Raw genomic sequence first — 12,783 nt, forward strand, 5'->3', positions numbered from 1 at the left:
GTCGCTAGCTTATCTCATAAGATACTCATTGTGCCGTTTTATGTACATTTGAGTTTAATTTGTTCTGCATACTTTGGGTTAATGAAACATGATCATCAACAAACATGATCATCTTTAGACCTAGGCCTATCATTGATTATTGTCAAGCAAATGCAGCTTGTGCTGAAGACTATACAAATGTTTAGATCTCAAAACATTTTAAAAGGGCGTGTGGGGATATCAAAATGTTTGTCTGTACATAGGTTAAATGTTAAACGTAAGACTAATTTCGTGACAGCAGAGAAAATTTATTTTGTCAGCTCTGTGGCGCTGTTCAACTGTGTACAGCGCGATGCACCTGTTTTGTTGGGGTATGTTGATAGACAACGGGGTTCGGCCCCCTTGCACTTGTCCTTTCACTCTAATTGGTTAGGGGGATGTCTATGCTAATTTATGTCGAGCCCCTGCACCTGACTCCCTCTGCGTTACTGAAGAATGTGGGGCCAAGACAGCCTCTCAGCATCAGCTATTTATTCAACAGTCCATCCCTCTACATGAACCCTCATTCTAACATTCTTCCGTCGCTGTGTGTGAGTCGTTGTGAATGACAGGGTGCGCTTAATATTCACATAGAGGGACTGTAGGCTACTATAAGATGCCACGATCTTTCTTGGTGAAGAAACATCTCCCATATAAAAAGCCAAACTATGGTATCCTGGATTCAAAGGAACACGGTAAGATATTTCTTTCAAATTACAGTTTTGTTGTAGGGTTTTAAAAGGTTTTAAATATTCTGTTAGCCTATAATAAATTTAATTAAAATGGCATGTCAAAAAGCAGCAGCCGATATTTAGCACAGAGTTACATGAAATACTTTACAAGTAGCACAACCTATTTAACGCACTTTACGTTTGCCTACTCACGTGGTAAACAGAAACTCTGAGGACCACAGAATGTCAACGTCTAATATTTGTCTGGTAGTAATGTTTGTCAGCAGATGATTCGTGAGGTTTTAAGACACAATTTCCCCTCGGATACCGAGAGGCTGATGGAGTTAAGCAGGTGCAAAATCTCACACAAAAGGGGCTGGTTGTTCTCTCTTTTTGGGTTGTGAAGGGTCCTATTAAACTCATTGAACGGCTAATACAGTGCCTATGAGGTTCCTTTTATCCTTTTTTGTTCAACTTCATCCTTTTAACCAAACTAGCACTCAACCTTTTTAGTACCAGAGAAAGTACCACAATTACAACTGAAAGAGTAGTGTAGCATACTGATGATGCAGCTAGGTATGAGGCAAATTAAAGTTTCATACTTGGGTTATGAGTATTGTTGCCATAACAGAAAAAGCCTATATTATGAGCCTAAATTAAACCTGTTATTGCACTTGCCTCAAAGAAGCCACTACTGTTATTGCACTTGCCCCAAAGAAGCCACTACTGTATTGAAGATAAGTGTGAAGAACACAACATTTACTGCTGAGTGCATTTTTGCATACTGAGGCTGAGACAAGATAAAGTGGTGATAGTTTGGCATGACCACCAGCATCTCCAATCATGTTTTATTGTTCCAGGACTTCATGTCGGTCTGCCCGAGTACTCATGCAGCATGTCAAGTCCTCAGCAGTCCATTCTGTGCTTGGAGACGGAACCGTGTCTGACCGCCTCCACTCCGAACACCCTCACACAGATGGACCTCTTCCACGCACCGGTTTCCAAAACGCAGCCCACGCAACCCAGCCGCGTACCCTCACAGAGCCCAGAGCACGAGCACGCCACCTTTCCTGGCGCGTCTGCTGCTCCCCATCCCCTCGGAGACTCACGCGAACCTCTGGACCTGCTGCGGCCGCCTGTGGACCTCCAGTGCTTCCGCCCGATGCAGGAGCTGTGCGTCCCGGGGGAGGTGGGCCCCAGCAGTCATGCAACGCTCCTCGGGCTGCAGGGTCCCATTGGCCAGGAACGCTTTGAGTGCTTCAACTGCCATAAGGCCTACTTCACCTTCTCCGGCTTGGCCAAGCACCGGCAGCTTCACTGCGAGTGGCAGTGTCATAAGTTCTTCAGCTGCAAGTATTGTGATAAAGAGTATGTGAGCCTGGGTGCCCTGAAGATGCACATACGCACACACACATTGCCTTGTGTTTGCAAGCTCTGTGGGAAGGCCTTTTCCAGGCCTTGGCTACTGCAGGGCCACATCCGGACACACACAGGTAAAGGTAACCCACACACACACACACACACACACACACACACACACTCACACTCACACACTCACACACTCACTTTAGAATATGTTCTATTGAAAAAAAGTGATTTCGCATAGCCAAGTAGGCTTATGAAATTACAGCCAGATATATACAAATAATTTATTCTCTGTTGTTAAATGCTTTTCAAGTGCATGTCAAAAACTGGGTCATAGGTTGTAAGGATGACAAAATCAGTTCTCAATTTTAAATAATTGTTGGTATTGTGTAGTGTATAATAATTCTATCCATTTAATTTTAAAGTTAGAAATGATATCACTCATTACAAAATGATGGTATATTAAGCTCATTGTAATTAAGCTAAATGATGTGCTATATTCAGTTTATATTATATCTGTAAAATGCATTGCAGGAATCATTTTGGTCCTTTAGCTACAATGGTATTATGAGTGTATTTCAAAGTATTTTTTATATATATGTGTATATATGTGTGTTTTCAGGAGAGAAGCCCTTCTCTTGTCCACACTGCAGTCGAGCCTTCGCTGACCGCTCAAACCTGCGCGCACACCTGCAGACACACTCAGACATTAAAAAGTACCAGTGTAGGAGCTGCTCGAAGACCTTCTCCAGGATTTCTCTTTTGTCTAAACATGAAGAGGCGGGATGCTGTCCAATGTCCTGATGTGCAGTCCAGTCCTGCTTCTTCCCCTTCACAACAAACCAAAGACTTCTGAGCGCCCCCCGTAGGCTACAGGATACACAGCAGCTTGCTCTCAGTGCCTTTTATGGAGGAACACCGTAAGGCACTCAAAGAGTTCAAGTCCAGTGGTGATTGGACAGAACCCAACTTCAGGATTCTTTCCTATAAAACTTGCAGCATTCTAACATTCTGGGCTGTAGCCTATACTGAGGCTGCATGTGCTTGCTACTGTGGAACGGTGGGACTATGTAGGACTACTTCTGTGTAAGCTGCGACGACATCTGTATGTGTATGTGTTTAATCACATATACTGTAGTGTTGAAACAGTAATGCATGCTTTTGATATACTTGAAACGTTTATGTAATTTCATATGGATGAACTGTTGCGCTAGAATCTAGATCTTGGAGAGAAATGGCACTTGTTTTGTATGATTTATATTTAGGAAAAGTAATAAATGCATATTTTTTGTATAATGCTGATGTGGTGGTAGTCCAGTGACTACATCTACAAGGTAGGACAATGTACAGTGCAGCAGTGTACAGACATACCTTAAAGGGACACCAGGCAACGTTTTCGTGTTGATTACTCATCTTCGTAAGTCGGTATATGGTTAAATGACTCATTACAGGGCGAATGAAGACTCTCTCGCCCGCCCCTACTGCCTGTAGGAAGAATATCCCGCAAGTTCAGTGTATCGTACCCGCCGACCGAAGCAGGATCAGTTTACATCCGGCATCCACAGCACAGAGGCAGGCTAACGAAACGCTAGCGATTGTTGCAAACGTGTGTATAATGGCAGAGCCGGCGAAGAAGCAGCGAAAACCCTTGACGGAAGATGCAAAGAAAGGAAAAAGAGCTTCAGACCGAGCGAGGGGGAGTTTCGTAGAGAAAAAGCATCAGGCTTGCCTGGTGTCCCTTTAAAGACCCCCTATGCAACATTTTCAACTTAATAAAACCATTTAGAAATCATTGTGATAGTTAAAGGGACCCTATGCAACATTTTCAACTTAATAAAACCGTTTAGAAATCATTGTGATAGTTAAAGGGACCCTATGCAACATTTTCAACTTAATAAAACCGTTTAGAAATCATTGTGATAGTTAAAGGGACCCTATGCAACATTTTCAACTTAATAAAACCGTTTAGAAATCATTGTGATAGTTAAAGGGACCCTATGCAGTTGGCCCTTTTTGTTTTTTCGCTTCTCTGCAGAGCTCCCCCTACAGCTTCAGAGTATATTTTACGACACTCCTCGCTCGGTCAGTCTGCTGTTTCCTCTTTCCCTGTTCCTCCAACAATGGTTTACCCGCTTTCTGCTTCTTTTCGCCGACTCTGCCATGACGAATGTCTGAGAAACTCCATCAATACCTTGTTCTAGCCATACACAGTAAAAGATTCTAGCCGGTACCTGGTGTGCATGTGTGTAGTGCCGTAAAGCAATTTGTTAGATTGCGAGTCCACAAGACTTTCTGACTCTAAGGCCGGCGGCTCGCCAGACCAAAGTTGCAAGGCTGTTTTTTTCACTCACAGACGCTCATGAGACGGCCACCATTCAACCAGGAAAAAGTCATAAAACAATCCTAATGTCTCCGAAGCTGTTTAGTTAAGGTAAATTAAGCTAAAAAAACTGCATAATTCCCCTTTAAATTACCTGTTGTGCAAGATCTGCACTAGCGTCCCAGCATTGTCTGAATCAGGAAGTCCCGTGAGAAGAGAGAATGAGCGAGAAACAAAATGCCTAAAGGCCAGTTATTCCATGAATCCATAATACTGTGCATCCTGATAAAGTTCCCTTGGCCTTTGGAATTAAAATAGCCCCACATCATCACATACCCTTCACCATACCTAGAGATTGGCATGGTTTTATTTCAGTTAGCCTAATAGCTGGTTTGATTTGCATTGAGAGATGATCTTATGGAAAGTACCCCATGCCAATCTCTAGGTATGGTGAAGGATATGTGATGATGTGGGGCTAAAAGGTGTCTTTGGTCATTTCGCTAGCTCTGCCATGATAAATATCTCTTTTATAGTTATATACTTATAGCTATCTGGCATGGCTAACCGTTGCTTGAGGGGGGCATGTGTATGTCCAGAGAATTGTAAAAATAAAAATCTGCCTGCCTCTATGGGAATTTAACATGGGGGTGTGTATACTTATGCCCCCTGTTTTTTTTTTTTTTTTAAATGAAGAACATTTATTTATTTATGATGCATTATTCATTCACAAAGAAAATTGGTGTCCTCAAAGGTTGGATTTTTTAATTAAGACATTAAGATCAATTTCCAAAGGATGATTTTTTTATTCCTCTTTTTAGTCAACTTTGTATACGTACATACTTTGGTAAACCGATGAGCACAACTGTACGAGGACACTAAAAGCTAGCAAACCTCAAATAGGACAACCAAGCCTTTGATATATCCATTTCCTATTTCAGCTTATCTTAGCAAGTGACTGTTTATTATCTGCACTTTAACTATTCCGTCTGTGAGCGCTCTAGTTTACAGTATGTGGTCACTGGCACAACACGCGCAGGTTAGCGCCCTTTTAGAGAGCATGGAGTGCAACTGAGAGGGTGAGGGCGAGATGGTGAGGGCGAGCGGGTGAGCTCCGCCCAGGCGATGTCCATCCAGCCTCCGGCCCCTCTAGTGGACGCCTGTCCAGGCAGTAGGCCAGCACTGGGGGACCCTGCAGCACAGGCCTCACTTTTCTGCTGTTAATTAATCTGTCTTTCTGAAGGGCAGCTGGTGGTGGCAGGGAGGAGCTCTCTCTCTTTCTTTCTCTGTCTTTCTCTCTCTCTCTCTCTCTCTCCCTCCCTGTCTCTCACTCTCTCTTTCTCCTTTTCTCTCGCAGGCACACAAGGGGGAATGTTACGAGTCTAAATAAAACCCACAATGTTTTCCATTTGTAGCGGCACATGGAAAAAATTCATATTACACATATCTGTTTATTGGCAGGTGGAAGGGGCAGTGAGATGCATGCCAGTATGGCGCCTCGCCAGACTCCAGGCTGCAGGGGGCTCAGATTCATATACAGCGGAGGGGAGGTGTGTGTGTGTGTGTGTGTGTGTGTGTGTGTGTGTGTGTGTGTTTCCAGTTGCTCAGCTCAAGTGGAGCAGCTGAGTGTGGTCCCCAGGGTGCAGGGCCCATTCACTGCGGACGAGGATCACTGCTTTTCTCAGGCAAAATCCCAACCATCCCTGGTATGCCCCAGGTTCTTGAAATACACACGGGCTGGAGCCACTGGCCACTCGGCCGTCTGAGCGCAGCGGAGAGCAGGGAGCAGCCGCAGGTGCCGTTTGTCAAAAGGATGTGATGATGGCCACATGTCATAGTGCCCATTACCTGTCTTTTTGTTTTCAAAGTGCCTGGAGACACAATCGAACACACAGAAAGGTTTCATCATCCCGCTGAGTATAAACACACTTATATATATCAAATTTTTTTAGATAACAAAAGTTTGATTATAAACAAGTGTGTGGTAACATGGATTAACAGTGAGTACGATGAAAACTTAGATGTCTCAGACGTGGCCTCACACTGGGAAGAAACAGTGGTGCCTTGGCATCCGAAGGCCCCTAACCGTGGGGCACCCAGACCCTGCAGGCCGGCCGGTCTGGGACCTTGAGGGGCCAGAGGTCTGGCACCGTCAGAGAGACGGAGGCCTCAAGGCCAGCACATAGCTCCTCATATTCTCCCTGGAGCCTCCCGTGGCCATCCTTCACCTTTCTGACAGACTAAACTTACCCCTAATGCCATACCACAGACTAGAAGCCCCCACCACACACACACACACACACACACACACACACACACACACACACACACACACACACAGATGCACACACACACAGATGCACACACATACACACACACACACAGTCAATAGGCCAGCTCCTGCTCAACAGGGCTCAACAAATCAGCAACTTGTTATCAAACATATTCACTAGAAGTAGATATATTACGTAATGTCTTCAGTGAGCAGGATTAGCATGGAAATGGTAAATTAGCACTGCTTTGTTTATGTTTTGTTTATCTGCACCCATATACCCGCATATTCACTAGCAGCCTACACGCTAGTTGACAATGGGCAGTCGTTACTGTATGCGTAGTGCAATTTTTTTCCGCCCACAGAGGCAACACAAAGCGACCCAACAGGACTCAACAGACAGTCAGCATCATGGTGTGTGCATTGAAGTGGGCTAGGTGCGCGTTCGCCAGCATTTAGACAGAGAGAGGGTGCGGTGCGGGACGCCCCTCCGCTCTCAGACGTGATCTTGACCTCGTCTCCAAGCCGAGCGAGCTCCGTGACGTCTCCATCAGCTGACGCCGCACCTCCTAACTATAGCCCCTGTGACTCCACAAAAGAAGCCCTTGGTGCTATAAATACCCTGTAGCCAGGGCGAGATTGGCATGTGCCCACTGCCCAACACTGCAGCCGACGGGTCAGAAATAGGGTCCGGGGGGCTATTTCTGACTAAGCGGCAGGCGCTGGGGCAAGGGCCTAAAGCCCCCCAGCTTTAACTGGCAGCGGGACTTCCAATTCCTTTCCCTCTTCGACTCCTGGAACGGGCAAGTGGAACCAAGAGAGTTTCCAATGCCCCACCACCACCACCACCACCACCACCCTGCCAACGCCTTACTCATCCAACCCTCTTGCACCATCCACTCCCTGCCCTCGACCCCCATCCGAGCTTGTAGAGTCCCTCCCTCTCTCTCTCTCTCCCTCTCTCTCTCTCTCTCTTTCTCTCTCTCTCTCCCTCTCTCTCTCTCTCTCTCTCTCTCTCTGTGTTTCCACAGAGAACACCTGTGATCTGTTCCCCGGCCGGGAAAAACCAAATAGCCACAGAGCTGGCCAGGCCATCTCCAAACGAGACGCCCATTCCCATCTCCCAGCTGCTGGGGATTTCTTCCACATTGCCTGGCCATCATTCTTCTAAAAACACATTGATAGCTGGACGAGATGCCCGTGAAATCCCCGAGAGGGGAAATCACTGCCTGGTGGGTCACAGGGTTCTGCACTGGTCACTTAGTTTGTGAATGATTTTGTATGTGATGAGGAAAGATCTGAAATCAGTAGCTTTGGCTGGATAAGGTTGCATGAAACTGTATAGGGTTGGTCAACCAGATCTCAAAATATCATTGATTACAGTATGTCTTCAAAATATTGTTTATAATTTCATTTGCATGTTCACACATTCAAAATCCTTACATACACTATGGAGAATGCAGACAATGAGTTTTACCACAAGGGGTTACATTCAGTATTTATAATCATCTCAAGAAGTAGCCAGTCCAGAATGTAGTTTAAAAGTGTATATGAGATATCTCTTCCCAGAGATATAACCCCTATGCAGTTATGTCCAAAAACACAATCTCTGCGAACCTCTATCACATCCCACCACAAAACATCAGAAATTATCAGGCAGAGGCGATTCTAGAGTCTGTGGGGGCCCTAAGCAAACATTTCTAGGGGGCATTCCATGTTCAATCTTTCTGCCAATTAACATTAGCCTAACCATAACTTAATTGAGTCAATGCCAAACTCTGATGTTGATCTGTCATCACTTTGCACCCTCGATTGACGTTTACCACAGTAGCCTAAATATGTACGGATTCTTTGAACTCTTTTGAACACAGATCCTCTGTTTATAAGGCCATAGCATACATGCACTGTTTGTACAACTGGACAGGAGCCCGCAAAATGACTCAATCATTCAATCTCTATGGACGAAATTCTCGCTTGTCCCACCGGCAAACGCGCTGAGACCAGGTCTCGGGGGCCCCCTAGCGGCTCGGGCTCCAAGCAGTTGCCTGCCTTGCCTGTTGACAAGGTGCGCCTCTGGTCATAGGAACAGATATTTTTTGCGTGGAGAATACTCATATACCCTTTACAATTACAAAATGTAAGAACCAGTTATTACTGACATTTGTCGCATTAATAACTGAGATCTTGTCTCTTTAGTAAGTTATTGAATTAAACCATCATCAAGATTTGCCTTTAAACTTTAAACTTACTTTACTTAAAATTGGATAATTACTCAAGTTCAAACTATTCCATTATTGATTATTAATAATGTTTAGGCATGTTATTTCATTTCACCTGCCAAAGAATGTGGAAGGAGCAGATGCCAATTTGTATTTTAATAATACCTGTCAAGTATACAAACACAACATCTTTGTAGTAGTATTCTTAAGTATTCTTAAGATTCATGCTCAACCAGTAGGTCAAAGTTGATGTTTTCCCAGCACACTGGCCAATAGGTCTACTGGGAGCGTCTGTTTATCGCCTTAGCAATGTAACCAAAGCATACTGTAAATGTAAAAATAATCAATAGGTTCAGAGGGGCTAAAGTGGATAACTGACATGGCCATTTCTGGGATATTAATACAATGTATGGGGCCTATAAATACGGCATAACCTGTTTATAAAAAGATTGTCCTCTGCTCTATTGCGTAGCGGCATCTCACTACTACCCCCAGTTACCACTTTTAGGACCCGCAAAGACAAAGTTGGGCCTATTTTTAGTGCTTTCCAGCGGATGCTATCTGGTTTGGGAGCGTGCATGTGTGGGGTGGGAGTTGGGGGGAGTATTTTAATGGACGACCTCCGGGTAGCCTTGTGCTGATTCAGATTTGTAGAATATTTTCCACAGTGAGTGTGGGCCGCATATAAATATGGAGGGCTGGCCGCTTGCTGACACACGGCGTATGAGTGGTATGCGCTGCACTTGTTACCCAAACCTCAACACTATGCGCCCGAAGGTGGGGGTGGCGGGCGGGCGGGTGTGGGGTGGCGGGCGGGTGTGGGGTGGTTATATCTGTCCACTTGTTGTGGAAACTCGGGCCGGGGGAACAGGTGCACAGCTCGCTAACATTTAGAGGCTGCTTCCAATCATCCGCTGTCCCCGCCCTATTTTCCACACGACACCGCTGTCGGCTTGTTTTGCTCGGAGGCGGCAGCGGTGGCGGCAGTTTCCTGCTGGCCTGCTCCGTTTGCTTTCCAAGTCCTGACCTTTCACCCCAAAGGTCAAATGGCATGTCCAGTTGGGATGTACAGACGTACAGCGGTGGCTTGTGCAGTCTGCACCATGACACCCGAAACACTTTCACCTTAACCCCAAAGCAGCACTCTAAAGTCATACCACTCCTTTAGTCTGTTGACCACATTGTTGTTGTTCCCTTTCACAATATGGCTGCTGTCTGTTTTCATTAAGTTACATGACAGAAACTGTCTACTACCTTGACTGGCTCTTCTTTGATTTAACAGAACAAAAAGATGGCACATGATGACATGAGATACTTAAGACTTAATGACATATACATGTGGGCTGGTGTAGACAGGAAGATGTTCAAAAACTGTCCAGGGGGTGGAAGGATGGGTGAGGGTGGGTGTGGGTCAGAGTAGGTCACAGCATAGCATCTCATTCATAATCTCTGTCCAGGGGGTGGAAGGATGGGTGAGGGTGGGTGTGGGTCAGAGTAGTTCACAGCATAGCATCTCATTCATAATCTCTGATTATTTTCATGAGAGTCCCTGCGTCCCTTGATTACAGAACCGTTGGCTTTAATCCGATGCATTTGAACAATGTATTATCTAAAATAAGTCACAAACTGCAGACATGCTCATACACACTCTCGTAGCTGCCAAGACATTTGAGAATTACTTCACCAGAGAGCTCATCAGCTTGAGAAGTGTCCTTCCCTCTCCCACCTTCTTGCTCTCCCCACGTCTGAAGGTTTCAGTGTGTCCACACACTGGCCGAGCGTCCATGACAGCGATGAGAAAGGCCTGTCAGCAGCTCCGTGGTTCTCAGGCCCTGGCCAGCGTCGCTGGAGACGGGGTCGGGATGAATGGGGTCGGAGAGGACCAGGACACAAGAGGGGAGAGAATGTGCTAGAATGCGCTGGCGGTGGGGAGGTGACTGAATGTCCTGCACTTTTACACACACATACACACACACACATTCCTGCTCATTAGATGGGGGAGAATAGGGTTAAGGATGCCTGAGGGCTCGTAAGTGATTTTGCTCCACAGTCTTCACTGTCATTTCCTTTTTTTGTATTGATTGCAAAGGTAGTGTTTATTGTTACACTAACGTCTCCTATTGCACGGTAGCCTGAATGTTATCCCTTATTGTCAGTCGATTTGGATAAGAGCATCAGCTAAATGAATACAAGAATTGTACAAGAAATGAATGTTATCACAGACTACTGACTACACTACTGACTAATCACTGACCAACATTGTTACTAATTTCACACCCTGTCCGTTTTTACTTGGCTGAACTCTAGCGAATCATCACAATGGTCAGTGGTGCTGCCACTGAAATTAGCGACATCTCCCTGTTGCCACTTTTATGGCTGGGGGGGGGGGGGTGGAGGGTGGGAGGAAATTGTTAAGCATGAATAGAGCTCTCTAGACGTACTAAGCTTTTTAAGCTCTCTGAAAGGCCTTTCAAACATGTATGTATACACTATAACACCTTGAGAACCCAAATAAAGGCTGTTCTCCCCGCACTGAAGGTCAGAGAGGGCACCCTTCACACCTTGTAACAACTGGTAATTGAGCACTTGGGGGTATGGTGGAGTGGCCAGGACGCCCAAACGTCCTTTCAGCAGCCACCCCAGCTCTGACCTGGGCTCTGCCAACACCTGCTTTCAGCTCGCTAGGCCTGCTCTCCTGTCTGTCTGTCTCAGTGTGCATCTATGCAGTAGTCTTCTACACAGGGTATAAACCAAATGGAGGTGCTGGGAAGTGACGGTTGAGGAAAAACACAAACTTCACTGAGCCCTTTAGAACCCACCATGTCTGAGGAAAAACACAAACTTCACTGAGCCCTTTAGAACCCACCATGTCTGAGGAAAAACACAAACTTCACTGAGCCCTTTAGAACCCACCATGTCTGAGTGAGCAGCCCTGGAGCACTGCAGTGCCGGGAGAGCAGAGCCACAGTGTAGCCACAAAAGGGGGTGGGGGTCAACATGAACCCCTCTCCTCTCAACACACACACACACACACACACACACACACACAAACCCAGCCAAGCCCTCCTTCCCTCCCCACCTCCTACGTTGTTCTTCAGTCCTTGGCATTTGTCACGTTGTGAGTTGTCCAATGGGGGAGCAACGCTGCAGGTGCTGGTCTTGACTGTTGTGGCAGGTTGGGAGAAGCCCGCATGCTTTCCCCACTGGCACTGGTCACCACGGCGCTGCAGATTTGTGTCCCCCCCCCGCGAGAGCCCTGGTGCCTTCCAGGGCCCGGCACCTCCAAAGACGTGGGTCACCCCAGCAACGGCAATTGTTTACGGGCCCCATTGGATCCGCGGCGGGGCTTAGGTGCCCCCATTCTCCTCTGAAAAGAAGACTCCCACTAGAGGCGATTGTCAGGGCCCTATTCAGCGCTGGTAATTAAGCCTCACTCCAGCCAGAGAGTACTAAACCCCACACATCTGTCTCCCTCCTCCAGTACACACACAGCACATGAAAGGCCCCTGTCACTTACAATGACCCAAATACAGTCCGGCAGGTTAATCAAGTTAACGTGCATCGTGACAAAATGTTAGGCTAAGCTGATGATTTAGTTATTTGAAACCGATCTGTGTGTAAACTTGAGAAATAAACATTTCCATAATCTTCTGCTTTATTGCTTTACTCACAAGCCAATTACATGTTGTCCAGTGAAAGAAATGCTTTTTTGTCCGCATTTAAATGGACTCCATGGACAGACTGTTAATAACCTCAAAGAAAATACCATTTTCTCATAAACTCTTTATGAAATAAATTGAATGAAAGAGAATGATAATAATTAAAAAAATGGAGGATGGGTTATACAGAGATGTTTTTTTTTCTTTTCAGGAATAATGGTTAATTAAAACCAATTAAAAAAACAAAACACATTTGAACAGG

The 12,783-nt window shown here is 45.7% G+C and overlaps 1 protein-coding gene across 1 annotated transcript; it reads left to right on the plus strand.

Annotated features, from left to right (window-relative positions):
* Window positions 1–634: 634 nt before the first annotated feature.
* On the plus strand, window positions 635–2,858 carry snai3 (snail family zinc finger 3). The gene is made up of 3 exons (XM_076287981.1): window positions 635–713; window positions 1,550–2,182; window positions 2,677–2,858. Exons 1-3 carry the CDS (start codon window positions 635–637, stop codon window positions 2,856–2,858), a joined length of 894 nt encoding a protein of 297 aa, XP_076144096.1.
* The last annotated feature ends 9,925 nt before the right edge of the window (window positions 2,859–12,783 follow it).

This window comes from Alosa pseudoharengus, unplaced genomic scaffold (assembly GCF_046254945.1).
Source record: "Alosa pseudoharengus isolate Yale_2024_CS ecotype anadromous, Long Island Sound unplaced genomic scaffold, YU_APseudo_1.1 YU_APseudo_1.1_scf_16, whole genome shotgun sequence".
Lineage (NCBI taxonomy): Eukaryota > Metazoa > Chordata > Actinopteri > Clupeiformes > Clupeidae > Alosa > Alosa pseudoharengus.